The following is an 18854-nucleotide window of genomic DNA, read 5'->3' as shown; positions in this document are numbered from 1 at the left end:
GGTCCCTTTTAGTACTGAGATAAATCGCAGGAACTGTTTACAATTAAATGTTAGAAGTTTTCCACAAGGTCGGTTTTAGGAAAAAATTTAAGATATTTTCATGTAAAACTAATCCAGAATCTATAATACTTTACACTGCATGTACTCCTGTTGTGTTAAACGATCTCACATTGAGCTGTATGGTATCATGTTTTGTTGAATGATTTCATATTACGGTGCATCGCAACAAGTTTTTCAAGTTCCATGTTTAAATATATGGAATGAAGTTTTATATTAAATGGTCTCAAAATGCAATGCGTTGAATGCAAATATATTGGACGGGATGGAATTTTAGACTAGACGGCGTTGAAATGCACTGCACTGACTGACTTGTTTATGAATGGATTGTATATTTACTAATTTTGGCGGTTACCACCACCCATAACAATTGCTACACAGAATAGCGGTGCAATGACCCGGAAACTAGCGAACTTGTACAAAAACATATTTGACACAGTCTTACACAATTCACTCACCCTTTGTGAATTAATCAACACGTCCCGGGGCACTGTTTATGCTCAGTTCACTTAGCACTTGACTTTTGTGACTACATATTATTATTGTTAGCGTGGGTTTTTGGAGGGAGACGTTAAAAATGGTACGTATGTTTTCTTTCTCTGTTTTCTTTTCTACTTTCTTTATATTTCTGTCGTTCTTTCTTTTCTCATTTCTTCTGGTTATCTTATGAATGATTAATTTTGCGTTTTCCATCCATTTTTTACCTGCGACTAGCATTTAAATTGCTTTAAACGCAAGTTTTTTTTTCTAGAGAAATAGCTGATGCCACTGTTTCTTTGGACTGATAATAAAGAATAATAAGAACATTCATAGCTTTAATGTATTCCACTGGGCATGAAAAGCCAGTTTCAAAAAGGTTAGGCCCGAAAAGTTTTGTTAAAAATTTAGTTTTACACAGATTCTGAGTCTTTCTGTTGACGAAGTATCATAAAAGTGATGTTGCCACGGAAACAAATGTTTTAAAATTGCTTTGACAGGTTTAATTACAAGTGAGACATGTACGTTTAACAAAACCATGCTTCTTTTTTTTTCAGTTTTCCGGGTTGCCACGGTGACATAGATGGAAACCATAATTTTATACAGAACATTGGCGGACGTGTTTTCAGAATTGGAGCATATAGGGCATGTATGTTTTCTTTTTTGTCTTAAATGTCTATAGGCAACATAACGAAAAAATGTTTGTTTTTATATCTAATACACTAAAGGTTCATGTGACGTGTTTTGAAACCCTTAGGTGAATATTTGTTTTATGTTTTTTACGCCCCATAGGCCTTAGGTTTTCATAAAATGTATACCAAACTGACTGTTCAGAATAAGCAGAAGTTTCTTGAAAAAGAGGTTGTTCTGGAGTTATAAATTTTCTCTTGAATCACACGTACTTATAGGCTGTCCACGTGAATGATAGTTTTCACAAAATAGAACATTGGCAGTCAAAGTAATGTAATATTATGCAAATAAGGTTCTCAAAGAAGCTTACCGTGGTATAAAACATTTCATTTTTCCTTTGAACAATTTAGTATGTTCATCATAAATAGTAATGGTCTATGAGGTGTACATTTCCAAAATCAAGATTCACCTGAGGGATGGTCTCGTAACACTTTTGATGAACATTTACACCTAAGTAAGACCTCAGTAAGAATATTGCTCCGTTGTATGACACCCCTGGCAAAAACACCTTACCAGTAAAATTGAGAGTGTCCAGAGGGCTGCACAACTATGACTTTACTGATAATGTAACTAAAATGATTCAATAACGCCAGTTGAAATCTCTAGAACATTGCAGAATTCAAAACTCTCTTATTTTTTATATGAAACCCAGTATAATCTAGTCTTTGTTGACCACAACCACCTGATACCAACAAGAAACCTAAATTTTCTCATACCCCAGTCACGCACCCGGTATTACTCAAATTCTTCCTTCCCCAGAACCATGAGATACTGGAATGCTCTTCCCAGATATATATTCAGTCAAGCCCCAGCCTAAATATCTTCTCTGACAGGCTGGCGGCGGTCATGTACTACAGCTCAGTCTCCCTTGTTTTTATCTGTCTTTTAGCACACTTTATACTGTTCCATTGCTTGTGAGTAACATGTAGATGTAGATGTATACACATGCGGAAATAGATGGTCGGTGTTCAGTAACTTTTGCAAAATATTTTTCATGGATCACCTGCACTGATTTTGAGTCGTAGGACTCAAATAAGTCATCTTGCAGTGGAAATTGTTTTTTTTTGACAGCTTTAATGTGAAGCGAGGTATTTACGTTAATCAAAATCGTGTTTTTTTTCTTTTTTCATTTCTTGCATTTTAAGTGGTGTCTTACGGTGGCAATGATCAAAACCATACAGTGATACATAGACCTACAGATCATAGATGGACGTGTTTTCAAGACTTTAAGCATATCGTATATGTATGTTTTCTTTTCACTTTTTTGTTATGCATAACTCTAGTAATTTGCATTTTGGTGAGGTCGATATGAGCCGCGCCATGAGAAAACCAACATCCGCCCAGTCTGGTCAGGATCCATGCTGTTTGCTAACGGTTTCTCTAATCGCAATGGGGAGCGGTGGTCTAGTGGATAAGGTGTTGGCCGCTCAATCCAGAGGTCGTGGGTTCGAGCCCCACTGGGGTCACTACCATGACTTCTCATATGACACCAGTACTGGTTTTTCCAGGAAGCGGACTCAATAGTGGTTACAATAAGCTTGAAGCTTTCATCACAATCGAGCTAAAACAAATTTGTATAAACTAAAAACTAATCGCAATAGACAATGTTGGTTTTCTCATGGCTTGGCTCATATGTGGATTTATCGGCCTGATAAAAGCAATATCAACCTCGAGCGAATTTATCGACTTGATATCGCTTTAACAGGTCGATAAATCCACATATCGACCACACATAAAAACGACAATTGTTTTATTATCAAATCCAGCCTACTCATAAGTATAAACATTAGATACAAATGTCTGCAGCCTTAGGTCATCTTTCGTGGTTAATTGTATACGATGTCGCATTGTTTTAACGTAATAACGTGTGGACGTCACAGCTGGAGGTCAATATGTGTGTTTGGCTCCGCCTTCGAAAAAATACGATTTTTTATCGTTGAACATGTGACTACATCTAGAACAATGGAAAGGACTATAAATATAGATTTAATGATAAAACAATAATTTCATATCACATGCGCAACAACGCTATTTTGTTTTTCTGCGCATGTGATATTACATTTTCGTGTCTCCCTATGAGAGATCGATACTTTCGTACTGATTAAAAGATGATGCGCTTATTTATACATAGGATTAAATTACTTTATCTTGTGTTCATACATGTGTGAACCCGGCCTATTTTTTGTGAAAAAAGAACACACTACTTAGTCATTCCATTTGAAAACATATAGGTTTTAATAATGGGCCTGCTATACCAAATGAAACATAATTACTTTTTGGATATAATGGAAACCCAAAAAATAAATTAATCTCCGTAAAACAGAAACGTCACAACTATATAGCATCTCAGAAAAGTTTTAACCTTACAATTTTTTTTCAACTTTACGGTAAAGAAAGTGTAATGAGCGGGATTTTCCAGAAACAAGTTGCATCCTTCATAACTTGTTTAAATAATAGTAAAAGTTGATTTTCACCCGATATTGCATTGTATTGAAACTCCTTACGCAAATCGCGTCGAGAAATCACATTTTAGCTCAACCCTAATGGATTTGGCCACACATGGGCAGTTTAACAAACCAATTATAGCTGAAAAATTACACTCAGATCTTTCGTAAAAAACTGCAAACTATCGTACAATTACTCGGTATATACAAAAGAACAGCAACAGTTTTATTTGCATAATTACAATAGGTTTGGTTCTAGCAATGAAAAACTCACAAAACGTAAGGTCTCAGAATGCGACAGCATTAAAGCTGCTCAATATAGATCCAAGTACAGTTCACTTCCGGTGTGGTCACGTAACCATAGTAAAGTAAGCAGTGTTAGAGTAAATCGTCTGCAGTACATTGTGATATTGATAAATTTACAAAAAAAAAATCTTAATGAAGAAATTTGTGAGATTTGAAGAAACAACATCCGTTCAAAGTTTTATTTTGCTTTTTCGAGACTTATTTGTAAATTATGATTAGCGGGCTCAAACGATCCTTCAGTTGTTATGTATCAAAAATGCCGAGCACTAGCAAACTGACTGAAAAGGCATTCTGTATACAATAATATATCAAATCAACCTTAATAAATTGCAAAGTTTTGCAAGATATGTCTAACCATTGAAGTTTAATTTTGAAGTATCTAAATTCATAATCTGAAAGTGTAGAGCATTGGTAAATATCCAAACGAACCTTAACAAGTTCAAGTTTACTTGGTCTTTTTTCACGAAACAGTGTGAATCGTTCTGTATATTGAGTGCAGTTAAATTGTAATTTTGTTCCCATTTAAAAGATTTCTTTTTCGCGTCGAGTTTTGGTTCACCAACTAATGTGAAATACACTCGATGACTGCTTCCTGGAAAGTAACCAGTACTCGCACCGAAAAAAGGGACTGTTGGAGTCACGGTCAAAATCCGCTGACAGGATTCGACCCCGCGACCTCCGGTTTACGAGACATCTGTACAAAAATGAAAAAAGGTAAAATTTGTATCTCGATTCTACTCTATATAGTTTTGAACTAATTTGAATATAACTTAAGTAAGTCAGTTTATTCAGAGATCACTTGCAAACTTAAAAAAAAAAAATATATATATATATATAATTATATTAAAACATTATAGGAACCTGCCGAATATGAAATCGATTATGCCACAAACTGCAATGTACCACAATATATTCAATCTGTGACTTTCATCGTACGTCAATTCAGTCGACTAAGTTCAAGAGATACTCAGAATCCTGCGTGAACAAACCTATCTCACTATTTGTTTCTATATATTTGTTTTATGGTCTTTGAGATTTTTTTTAATAAAAAGTTTTAAAAAACTGCTCATTCTATTCTCTAAAAATTGTCAGTGATATTAGAAATTATTCGTATTCATTTTTTTTGACATAAAAATAATTTCCGTAAAGTCTCATTGAACAAAAAAGTATAAAAAATCCTGCCTTTTTACTACCTATTTTTTTAGGCATGTTACCGGACACAAAGAATTATTTAGGCTTTGGGAATGCACAGGTGAAACAGAAACTCTTTGAGGCCCGAGAGGAATTCCTTTCTTCGAAATATAACAACTTTTTGGACAAAACGTGATTATAAGATAGTATATAATGATAACGATACAAAATATCGGGCTCGTCAAAACAACGCTATGTATAACGATTTCCTGTGTACAAGTTTACAAATTATATTAAGACGTTTTTGCAACCAGAAAGAACACGCAGTTTTAACCCATTCATCAAAGAAGTTCCTCGCGGGCATCATAAAGTTCAGTGTTTTTTTTTTTACTAAATTCTAAATATGTAAGTTGATATCGACACGATATCATTCGTAATTATATTAGCCTTCCGTCCGTAAGTTACTGGTGGTTTCCGTACAATCAGAATCGGCTATTTCCGTGGTTTGGGCCGGGTCGGGTTTTATTAATAACCACGTTTGAACGCGCTAAATTTAGAACCGGAGATCTATCTTACTTTCATTTTCACATTTTTTCTTTACGATTATGACATTTTCTGTAAGTTTTTTTTTCACATGGAAGGTACTCTATATGTTGTTTGGATAGATTGTAAGCAAGTTAGTGAAGAAACAATTTTTATTTTTAAAACATACTGGCAATTTAAAAGAACTTGTTCGTTGTTGTTCCTTTATAGCAATTGAACAAGCCTGGGGATCAGTCCTTATAATTTTAGGACATGTGGTGCCCCTAGCGTTAAAATTTATCAAAATTTGCCGGTTCCCGGCTTCGTTGAAGACAAGGAACTTAGTGTATGGTGGATAGTGCATTGTCGCTGTGCCAAGTGTCGAAATTTCTTTTTTTCCTATTTAAAACTGTAATTAATACAAACGCATTATGGAAGAGCTACTTTACAAAATCAAAGTATGGTCATACATGCAAACAGTTGATTTATTCTGTGCACCAGACTAATAGAAGTATATGCATGCGAACATTTGATATAGAGCTATGCAGGAAGTATGTTATCAAACACCAAGCATATAGTGTTTATATTCATCAAAATTGCGTTACATAACATACATTTGTCTACAATCATAAAGCATTTGACAAAATGCAATTGAATGTTTGTCATGAATCATAAAGCATTTGACCAAATGCAATAATGTTTGTCATCAACAATAAAGCACTTTACCAAATGCAATAATAGTTGTCATTAATCATAAAGCGTTTGATCAAATACAATAATAGAATTTTTGCATAAATAATCTTCCATAATTTTAGCTCGACTTTTCGGAGAATATTGAGGGCTATTTTACTCAACCTGGCGTCGTCATCATACCTTACTTAAAATTTCATGTTTAAGATCATATCTTAGTAACCATTGTATGTTTTGGATTAAAACCTTATATAACGTTTTCCAAATTCCAGGCACCAAACCTACTGAAATAACTATATTAGATAACTCTTGTTTGAATTTTATACATATCATGGCCCCTTTTCTATTTAGACATCTCAGTATCAACTTTATGTATTGGATTGAATCTTCACCACACAATGCTTCCAAGTCATCAAAACTTGGTTGAATTTGATACAAAGTATGGTCGTTTTTAGCTCCACTATTCGGAGAATAGCGGGGTTATTCTACTCGCCCCGGCGTCGGCGTCGGCATCAGCGTGAGCTTTCGTGGTTAAAGTTTTTCAGCAACCTTTTTTCTTCTGTCATATCTTTATTACTATTGCTTATAATTATCTTAATGTAACTTCACATAAACATTGTCCATTATACAAACAAAGTTTGTGCAGGGGCTGGACCCATTATACATAAGGTCAAGGTCACCAAGGTGTTAAACTTTGGTTATTTTTAAGGTTAAAGTTTTTCGGCAACAGTTTGTTTTTCTGTCATGTCTTTGTTGCCGTTGCTTATATCTTACTGTTACTTCACATAAACATTATTCAGCATACAAACAAAGTATATGCCTGGGCTGGACCCATTATACCGAAGGTCAAGGTCACCAAGGTTTTATACTTAGGTTATTTTTAAGGTTAAAGTTATTCGGCAACCTTTGTTTTTGTGTCATATCTTTGTTGCTATTGCTTATATCTTACTGTAACTTCACATAAACATTATCCAGCATACAAACAAAGTATGTGCAGGGGCTGGGCTCATTATACCAAAGGTCAAGGTCACCAAGGTGTTATACGTTTTCGGCAACCTTTGTTTTTCTGTCATATCTTTGTTATTGTTGCTTATATAATATTGTAAGTTCACATAAACACTGTCCAGCATACAAACAAAGTAAGTTAAGGGGATGAGCCCATTATACCCAAGGTCAAGGTCACAAAGTTGTTATATTTGAAATTATTTTCATGTTAATTTTTTTTGAAAGCTTTGTTTATAGACATATCTTTGGTTCTTTAAAAGATTATGACTTGAAAACATTTCTTTATAATGTGTGTTACAATCCCCATAACTCTAACTGTATTTTTGACAGAATTATGCTTCATACTTAAATTTTTCAGGCAATGTTCGCCTTCTTGATGTTACTTTAGTACAATTTAAGATAAAGACTTGAAACTTGAAGGTTATCTTTACCAGCATCATCTGCATGATTGGTGACAATCCCCATAACTCTGATTTGTATTTTTGACCAAATTATGCCCCTTTCATACTTAATTTTTTTGACACTCTTCGTTTTCTGGACATAACTTTGATACTGTATAAGGTTATGACTTGAAACTCAAAATATATTTTACCATCATCATGTGCATGTGTGGTAACAATCCCTATAACTCTAATTTGTGTTCTTGACAGAATTATGCTCCTCGGTGTATCTTCCTTTTAAAGCAGAGGTCTCTTATTGAGACATATTCATTTTACTGTCAAATCGCCGAATAGTGGAGCGCGCTGTCTTACAGACAGCTCTTGTTAATTAAAATAATTGTGTTAAATTTGCATTCAAGTAACAGAAGCTGTATCTCAGTCACATCTATAAATAACTAGGTTACATCACTCTAAGACTTGCTTACTCGACTGACAACAGTCTCCGTTTTTAACAAAGTTAATTTAAAAGAACTCTTGGTTGAAATTAATTCAAATTATATCCGTCGTTTTAACTTGGAAATTCAGGTTGAAGTGTTGCCATAATAAAATCATAATTTGTAATAAGTTATAATATCTCATGTTTGACTTTAGTTGTCGAATAAGTCGAGCACGCTGGCTTATGAGCAGCTTTTTTGTATACTCAATTTGATCACCATGGAAACGAAAATCTTCGTCTGCTTGACGGAAAACCGACGTTTTGGCTGTAATATAGTTCATTGATCGCCTTCACTAATTTTGAGTCATTTGTCGCATGCACGTGATGTTGCCATGGAAACATGTTTTGAAAAATAGGTTTATTGGCAAGTGAGACATTTAGATTTATCAAAATCGCCAAGTTGTGTTTTAGTTGCAAAGGTCAAGGCACATATACATTTTATGCACGAAGGGGCATTTATGATATGTATACGTTTTCATATTTTCTTGGATTTTCTAAGGTACCAGTTAAATGAATATTTATTTCTGTTCTTACACATGCCTTCTTGTGTCTTAAACTCTCAACAGGGCTACCATGGAAATATGTCTACATCTAGGCAGTAGTACATGTATAAATGACCGGCGTTCAGATATACAGCAGAATGTATAGCACACAGCTAGAGTGTATGTTTACTTTTTCTTTCTTGTGGCAATACTTTGATGTTTCTCTTTTTACACATGTCTCTCTATATCTATATACTAAACAAGGTTACCAAGGAAACGTACCTCTACATCTAGACAATGGTATAAAAAGATGATCGGCGTTCAGATGTACAAAGTTATACAGCAGATTTTGGACCAAATATGGTGTGCATGCGCGGCTTCCTTTTTTTCTTGTTAAAATGCTTTGATATATTTCTTTCTGTTTTAACACATGCCTCTCTGTATTTATACACTCAACAGGGTTACCTTAGAAACTTACATCTTCATGTAGGCAATTATAAATGGATTGCTGACGACCAAGTATACAAACAGCAGTGAGAAAATTTCTGCATCTATACACTCAACCTCAACCGGGTTATCATGGAAACATACCTCAACATCTAGGCAATGGTGTAATGGACGACCGACGTTCAGATGTACATATTTACAGTACAATGTGGGACATACAAGGTGTGTATGCTTCCTTTTAGCTCGACTTTTTGAAGAAAAAGTAGAACTATTGCACTCGCCCCGGCGTCGCCGTTGGTTAAAGTTTTAGATAAAGTCAAATATCTCTGTTACTATCAAAGCTATTGGCTTGAAACTTAAAATAATTATTTACTATGAAAGTCTCCAACAGTTTTTAGCTCATCTGATTTTTAAAAAAAAATGAGTTATTGTCATCACTTGATCGGCGTCGGCGTTGCCTGGTTAAGTTTTATGTTCAGGTCAGCTTTTCTCCTAAACTATCAAAGGTATTGCTTTGAAACTTGCAACACTTGTTCACCATCAAAAGCTGACCCTGTACAGCAAGAAACATAACTCTCTCCTGTTTTTTGCAAGAATTATGCCCCCTTTTGGACTTAGAAAATATCAGATTTATTGGTTAAGTTTTATGTTTAGGCAAACTTTTCTCCTAAACTATCAAAGCTATTGCTTTGAAACTTGCAACTGTTGTTCACCATCATAAACTGACTCTATACATCAAGAAACATAACTCCATCCTGCTAGTTGCAAGAATTATGGCCTTTTTGGACTTAGAAAATCATGGGTAGGACAATTTTTCTATTATACAAAAAAATCAGATGAGCGTCAGCACCCGCAAGGCGGTGCTCTTGTTTTTTGTTGTTTTATTTGTAGAATATTGGGGTGCTTTGGGAATAAAGACGCAGACGGATACTGAAAAACAGAACACACAAAATGTGATGATCTCTTAATCACGAACAGGTATGTATAATATGCTCAACTCCTTTGAAAAATGTGCATACCCAATTCTTATAACAGCTTAAGCTTCCCGTCTAATTTTTTTCTTATACATATGAGCCGTGCCATGGGAAAACCAACATAGTGGGTGTGCGACCAGCATGGATCCAGACCAGCCTGCGCATCCGCGCAGTCTGGTCAGGATCCATGCTGTTCGCTAACAGTTTCTCCAATTCCAATAGGCTTTAAAAGCGAACAGCATGGAGCCTGACCAGACTGCGCGGATGCGCAGGCTGGTCTGGATCCATGCTGGTCGCACACCCACTATGTTGGTTTTCCCATGGCACGGCTCATATTTAGATTATCCTGTTTTGTGAGTATTTCTCTGCAGATTCTTCAAACATGGTGGCTAATGTTGACTACAATCACGTGTGATGATATCATAGATTTTACAATGGTTTTTGGTGGACGGATGGTGCAGCTATGTTGCAGACGACAGACATAAGGTGCCGACGCCATCTTGGTAAACGCGCGCACTCAGTAGTTCTATTTTATTTCTGCTTTTATCTTTTTGTTTTGTACAGCTGTTTTTTCTACTAGGATGTCGGGGGTAACCGGAGAATAAAGACGCAGACGTATATGAAGATACAGACGGATATGGAGATGCAGACGGATATGGAGATGCAATGAGGTATATAATTTGTCTGTACAATTAGTTTATTTCTTCCGCTAGAGCTGAGTTGGAGCATAAAGGGTGTGTATGTTTACTTTTTCTTTCTTGTGTAAATTCTATGTAATATTGTTTTTCTGTTTCACACATGCATTTCTGTATGTATACACTCAACCTCAACAGGGTTACCACGGAAACGTACCTCGGCATCAAGGCAATATTTATAATGGATGACCGGCGTTCATATGTTCACAGTTATACAGCAGATTCTGGATCACATAGGGTATGTGTACTTCCTTTTATTTGTGAAAACACTAATATATTTCTTTCTGTTTTTACACATGCCTCTCTGTATTTATACACTCAACAGGGTTTCCGTGGAAAGGTACCTCTACATGTAGGCAGTGAAATAAATGGATGAATGGCGTTCAGACGGACAAAGTTATACAACAGATTTTGGAGCATACAGGGTGTGTATGTTTACTTTTTTTTTCTTGTGGCAACGCTTTGAAATATTTGTTTTTGTTTTTACACATGCCTTTCTGTATCTACATACTCAACAGGGTTTCAATGGGAACTTTCATCTACATCTAGGCAATGGTATAATGGATGACAGACATCCAAGTACACAAACAGCACGAGAGAAATCCTGCAACCGATCACGTGGTAAACGCTTAGCTTTAAGTAGTCTAAGCCTTGCTAAGACCTGTAAATGAATTCAGGCAAAAATTGAATTTAAACGAATATTTGGAAAATTGTGCGCTTATTGAAAAACCTTGTATGTTTTTGTTTCGTAATAAATTGTGTTCGGTGTTTGTTTTTGTTTTTGTCAGGGAGTGGCTACTTGGTGGTGCTTGTGGTGGTGTTTGTTGTGTTGTTTGTTTATGGTGGTGTTTGTGGTGGTGTTTGTTGTGGTGTTTCAGTGTTTGTCAGGGTTTTTGTGGTGTCCTCAGGATGGTCTTCTCGATTGTATTCGACATGATTTGTGTTCTTTTGTCAGAAAGCTTCTTATTTTGGTGCGAATTGTTTGTCGCATTGGTTTTTTTGTTGTCTTCCGTTCCGTTACAAGGCCATAGTCAGTATATTATTACTAGAATTATTGCTGTACACATTTATTAGAATTAGTTAAATACTATGGTGTGTTTTAATACTACTACTTTTCCTGTCAATTTTAGGCAACTCGGAAGACTTGCAACGAAATATGCAAACGGAAAGACATAAGATGCAGACGACATCTAGCTAAACGCGCGGAATTGTTTTATTTTATATCTGCCTTTTTTGTTCATTTTGTTTTGTTTGCTGTTTTTTTCTCTCTAAAATATAAGGGAACTTTGAGAATAAAGACGCAGACGGATATTGAGATGCAGACGGATATGGAGATGCAGACGGATTTGAAGATGCAGACGGATATGGAGATGCAGACGGATATGAAGATGCAGACGGATATGGAGATGCAGACGGATTTGAAGACGCAGACGTATATGGAGATGCACACCAAAGATAATGTGCGTCCCTTTATCATGAAAGGGTATGTATAATTTGCTACTTAAATTATCTTGTTTTGTATGGATTTTTCTGCAGAGGTATTTTTATAATGATGCCTGCACGTGTGAATATATCATGTTATAGATATCACAATGGTCTAGTGGTCGATGCAGCTATGGTGTCTGATGTTGACTGTACAAACACGTGCAAGGATACCATGTCTGCATATAAATTTCACAATGGTTGAGTGGACAATGCAGCTGGTGCTTTTTCTCGGGCGCAATGAGGTATGTAATTTGTCTGTGCAACTAGTTTATTTCTTTTGCTAGCTTTATGTTACACGTGCAGTTTTCAACTAAGTTATAAACACTTACTTTAATCTTAATGAATTTTCTACATATTTGGTATATTCTGGTTATCATGTAAGCTTACATTGTTTTAACTCTTTTTTTTTATTTCAAATCCATTATTGTTGATTTTTAAATAATGACAACAGTATTCAGTTAAGGGTGCATAACTTAAAACCTTAAGAAAGAAAATGCCGATTTTTCTCCAGAAATAATTCAAGAGCTTAGAAATGCGCATACAGTTTCTGGCTTGGATGAAAGTAAAACTCGAAGTTTCGGACGAGGAAAGGAGAAACTCCAACTATCTGACGAGGAACCCGAACTATCCGACGAGACGCAGTTTCCTGGACGAAACACGTAAGGAATTGTTGATAATTTATAACCTACTTTGAATACAAGTCGGTCATTCAGTTTAATAACACTATGAGGTGTCAAAAAGGTTTTCAGAAACGGTGTAAATTTTACGTCAAGAAAACTATATTAGGTTCACTGCAGTGATGTGGTGTAAATAAGGCAAGTGTTTGCTACCGTATCAGCTTGAGACGTGGTTCGAATCTTCGTTTGAGACGCATTTTTATCAAACCTAAGCTTTTAACACGAACTTTTATTTTCTGTCAGTAAAGTGTATAAACAGGAATAGAAGTGTTTTTCCATTTTTAGCATATTCTTCGAATAGTCTAGCTATTCTACTCACCCTGGCGTCGGCGTCGGCGTCACACCTTGGTTAAGTTTTTGCATGCAAGTACATACAGCCATCAATTAAAGGCATATAGCTTTGAAACTTATTTTTTCTTTTTCTAGGTCAATTACCAACCTCTCTGGGTCAAGTCCCATAACTCTGACATGTATTTTGAGCAAATTATGCCCCCTTTTGGACTTAGAAAAGTTTGGTTAAAGTTTTACATCCAAAACTAATGCAGATATTGATTTGAAACTTCACATGTGTCTTCGGGGTTATAAAACTAGTTGATAGCAGCAAGTCCCATAACTCTGACTTTCATTTTGGCCAAATTATGCCCCCTTTTGGACTTAGAAAATTCTGGTTAAAGTTTTGCGTGCAAGTACATACAGCTATTTCTAAAAGGCATATATATTTGAAACTTATTTTTTCTTTTTCTAGATCAATTACCAACCTCACTGGGTCAAGTCCCATAACTCTGACATGTTTTTTGAGCAAATTATGCCCCCTTTTAGTCTTTGAAAATTCTGGTTAAAGTTTTACATGCAAGTTTCTATCTCCAAAACTAAGGCAGATATTGAATTGAAACTTCACATGTGCCTTCGGGGTTATAAAACTAGTTGATAGCAGCAAGTCCCATAACTGATATGCATTTTGGTCAAATTATTCCCCCTTTTGAACTTAAAACTCTTTTGATATTTAACCTTTTTGGGTAATATTTTCCTGCTTCTGGGACAATATTTCGAATAGTCGAGCTTGGCTGTCTTACGGACAGCTCTTGTTAAAGAAAAAGTTGAAAAATTCAGTTTTCCATACGTGACCTTGGTATAAGTGAGTATTGGTGAGAAACCCAGGAAAAAACAATGTTGCTATGTTTGATCATAAAATCTATTAACAGGAGGAAAATTCCAGTTGCGGTAGGACTGCCTTGCTGGTAACATAAAGACGTCGATAAATAGAGGTACACTGGTACCCAATCGATGCCGTTCATCGGAGGTGCTGGATCCCTTGTGTCAACACAGTAATCAACTGTTTTCAACAAGGTAGGCTACTTAATTACTTAAGAAACAAGAATTTGTAGTGCACTTATTGTTTGTGACGTAGCCGTGTGCTTTTTAGAGAGCTAAATTTTACTGGTTAAAGAACTGACTTTGGTTATCTTGCGTCGAAATACTACAACTCCATCAGAACATTGTGTACGCAAGTCCTACAGTTCTAACGAAACTTTTAAATATAAATATCAACATTAGTAGATATGTGCATTTTTTTCTGGAGTTTGGTGTCCGATATTTTTGGCGTTTTTCCATTTTTAGCTCATCTGATTTTTTGAAAAAAAATGATGAGTTATTGTCATCACTTGAGCGGTTGTCGGCGTCGGCGTTGCCTGGTTAAGTTTTATGTTTAGGTAAGCTTTTCGCCTAAACTATCAAAGCTATTGCTTTGAAACTTGGAATACTTGTTCACCATCATAAGCTAACCCTGTATAGCAAGAAACATAACTCCATCTTGCTTTTTGCAAGATTTATGGCCCCTTTTGTACTTAGAAAATATCAGATTTCTTGGTTAAGTTTTATGTTTAGGTCAACTTTTCTCCTAAACTATCAAAGCTATTGCTTTGAAACTTGGAATACTTGTTCACCATCATAAGCAGATCCTGTACATCAAGAAACATAACTCCATCTTGCTTTTTGCAAGAATTATTGCCCCTTTTAGACTTAGAATATCAATTTTCTTGGTTAAGTTTTATGTTTAGGTCAGCTTTTAACCTAAACTATCAAAGCTATTGCTTTAAAACTTGCAACACTTGTTCACCATCATAAGCTGACCCTGTACAGCAAGAAACATAATCCATCCTGCTTTTTGCAATATTTATGGCCCCTTTTGGACTTAGAAAATATCAGATATTTTGGTTTAGTTTTATGTTTAGGTCTGATGAACTTTTTCTCTTAAAATATCAAAGCTATTGCTTTGAAACTTGCAACACTTGTTCACCATCATAAGATGACCCTGTACAGCAAGCAACATAACTCCATCCTGCTTTTTGCAATAATTATTGCCCCTTTTGGACTTAGAAAATCATTTTCTTGGTTGAGTATTATGTTTAAGGCAACTTTTCTCATAAACTATCAAAGCTATTGCTTTAAAACTTGAAACAGTTTTTCACCATCATAAGTGGACACTGTACATCAAGAAACATAACTCTATCCTGCTTTTTGCAAGAATGATGGCCCTTTTTAGACTTAGAAAATCATGGGTAGGACAATATTTCTATTATACAAAAAAAATCAGATGAGCGTCAGCACCCGAAAGGCGGTGCTCTTGTTATTTATTTAGCTCGACTATTCATAGAATAGTAGAGCTATTGGACTCGCCCATGCGTCCGCGTCCGCGCCGGCGTCCGCATCAGCGTCCGCATCCCGATTTGGTTAAGTTTTTGTATGTAAGCTGGTATCTCAGCAACCACTTGTTGGAATGGATTGAAACTTCACACTCTTATTTACTGTGATAAACTGACTTACATTGCACAGGTTCCATAACTCTCTTTTGCTTTTTTACAAAATTATGCCCCTTTTTCGACTTAGAATTTTTTGGTTAAGGTTTTGTATGTAAGCTGGTATCTCAGTACTCACTAATTGGAATGAATTGAAACTTCACACACTTGTTCACTGTCATGATCTGACATGCACAAAGCAGGTCCCATAACTTTATTTTGCTTTTTAACAAAATTGTGCCCCTTTTTTAACATAGAAAGTTTTGGTTAAGTTTTTGTATGTAAGCCGGTGTCTTGGTATCCACTAATGGGAAAGGATTGAAACTTCACACACTTGTTCACTGTCATGATATGACATGCAGTGCGAAGGGTCAATAACTCAACTTCGCATTTTACAAAATTATGCCCCTTTTTCAACTTAGGTGTTTTGGGTTAAATTCTTATATGTAAGCTGGTATCTCAGTACCCACTAATGGGAATGGATTGAAACTTCACACACTTGTCCACTGTCATGAGCCAATAAGCACTATGCAGGTTCCATAACCCTATTTTGCTTTTTTACTAAATTATGCCCTTTTTCGACTCGTATTCATTCAATCGACAAGACTGTTGAATAGTCGAGCGTTGCTGTCCTCCGACAGCTCTTGTATAGGATTATTCTATCGAACATTTTTTTGGGTCATGTGTCATACATTTCTTGATTTGTTTATTGGTTTTAAATACGTGGATTTAGAAATCCTGTATTTGTAATAATTATACATCTTTTCCCACACCTAGAGATAAAACGCTCTTTTTGCACAAGGCATGCCTAGTAATTCATACTTTTAATATGACCGAAACGTTACGAAATGGTACTAATTTTATGCTAACTGTTTAAAACTTCAAATTTTATTTTAAAGCCAAAGTATTTAATCATTATAGTATTTAAATGAAACTTTAACCTGCTTTATTTTTGCATCCTCTGTGAAATGTGAGGTTAAAAATTGAATTTGATTTCTTAATTAATGCGAGTTATTTACCAGTTCATTGTAAAAACGCCTCGTTTAACTAATGTGGAAAATGACAGTACTTGAAAATGCAGCTCTTTAATTGGTCAGTTAAAATTCCTAGCATGTGAATACTAGTAATATAGGCCATTCCGAAGTAAGCATTTCAATTTGTGTCCATTAAATTCCCTAATAATTGCTCAAGTCATTAAGTTAACATATTGACAATCAACCTTCAGCAAAACCTTGAAGTGAAAAACTTCAACGACCTCGAGCGCAGGGATGTGTTAATGACTCGAAGTCCACGACCGTAAATGTTCAGCATATGTTAGAGTCAAGAGTTGTCTGGAGAACCTTTGTAAAAAGACATGTCTGACAATCGATTGCCAATCATTAAGCAATACTTAGCAACTTTGTACTGAATTTCGTGGAATTCGCTGGTAATTGTAGCCTCAGGTCTATAAAGTATAATTTATTTCATGTTTAAAAAGACAAGGAGACAGTGTTTGACATTGTTGAAAGACAAAGAAAACGACTCGATTGCAGAAAACCAATATCATCATGCCGTCCTGTCTTTGTTGTTTGTCTGTAAGCAATTTAAAATTAATTTTGTGCGATTAATTCTACAATAGTCTACGACTATACGAATTATTTAGAGAGTTATTCTACTCACCATTGCGTCGGCGTCGGCATCAGCGGTAATTCTAGATTCTTGGCTAAAGTTTTTATGCATTTTCACTTTATCTCTATTGTTTCTCAAATCTAAAATACTTGTACCTCATTATCTGCCACATCATATGACATAAGGTCCTTTTTTATTAGTCCCCTACTGGTTGAAAACAGTTTCGGGGACTATAGGAATGCGCTAATTCCGTCCGTCCGTCATTCTGTTCGTCCTTCCGTCCGTCCGCAATTTCGTGTCCGGTCCATAACTCTGTCATCCATGAAGGGATTTTAATATCACTTAGCATAAATGTTCCGCATGGTGAGACGACTTGTCATGCGCAAAACCCTGACCCCTAGCTTAAAGGTCAAGGTCACAATTGGAGGTAAAATGTGAACAGGGCCTTTTTCTTGTCCGGTCCATAACTCTGCCATCCATGAAGGGATTATAATATTACTTGGCACAAATGTACGTCATAATAAGACGATGTGTCTTGCACAACTTTCAGACCCCTAGCACAAAGGTCAAGGTCACACTTGGCAGTCAAATGTTAACATATTCCCCATGATGAGACGACTTGTCATGCGCAACACCTAGAAACCTAGCTTAAAGGTCAAGGTCACACTTGGAGATCAAAGGTAAATGGGACATTTTTCCTGTCCGGTGTATAACTTTGTCATGCAAAACAGGATTTGAATACTACTTGGCACAAATGTTCATCACTATGTGACGGAGTGTCATGCGCAAGAACATGGTCCTTAGGTCGAAGGTCAAGGTCACACATAGAGGCCAAATGTCAGATACAAGAATGACTTTGTCTGGAACACTTCTTCTTCATGCATGGAGGGCTTTTGATGTAACTTGGCATAAATATTCACTACCATGAGATGGATTGTTTTGCGCAAGAACCAGGTCCCTAGGTCTAAGGTCAAGATCACACTTAGAGGTCAAATGCCAAATTCAAGAATGACTTTGTCCGGAGCATTTCTTCTTTGTGCATGGAAGGATTTTGATGTGACTTGGCACAAATGTTCACCACCATGAGGCACTCTTGTTTTTAGAATTATGTCCCTTTGTTTTTACTATAAATACCTTATATTGTAACTTATTTATTACAGGCCGTAGGGAAAAATTGAGACCAGTTTTCTGTGGTACAAAATGCATATTACATCCAATTTTTAGTTGTATTTTGACCTATCTCTACCTGGTAACGAGTTTTGTGTGGACTTGTATAGATTTATATGAAAACAACTATAGGTTTTTATATATACAAATTTTAATCCAAGTGTTTTGTTATAACATATTGTATATATAGTACAATTTTGTTTATACATTATTGACAGATATCAGTTCATTATGTTATACTGCAGTAGAGCTGTTGCACTGTCCCGGCGTCGGCGTCGCTGTTGGTGTTAAGGTTTTTTATAGTGTCAAATATCTCTGTTACAATG

General features: G+C 35.8%; 1 protein-coding gene across 1 annotated transcript in view; it reads left to right on the top strand.

Moving 5' to 3' along the window:
- LOC123566702 (protein-cysteine N-palmitoyltransferase HHAT-like) overlaps positions 1 to 10771 on the top strand; it is a 67741-nt gene extending 56970 nt beyond the window's left edge. Inside the window, exon 11 of the mRNA XM_053546714.1 lies at positions 10682 to 10771. Coding sequence (XP_053402689.1) covers positions 10682 to 10771 — 90 coding nt within the window. The remainder of the gene's footprint in view (positions 1 to 10681) is intronic.
- The last annotated feature ends 8083 nt before the right edge of the window (positions 10772 to 18854 follow it).

The sequence above is a fragment of the Mercenaria mercenaria genome, chromosome 1, assembly GCF_021730395.1.
Source record: "Mercenaria mercenaria strain notata chromosome 1, MADL_Memer_1, whole genome shotgun sequence".
In the NCBI taxonomy this organism is placed as follows: Eukaryota; Metazoa; Mollusca; class Bivalvia; order Venerida; family Veneridae; genus Mercenaria; species Mercenaria mercenaria.
The sequence above is the reverse complement of the archived record's forward strand: the minus strand, read 5'-3'. Positions and strand labels throughout refer to the sequence as shown.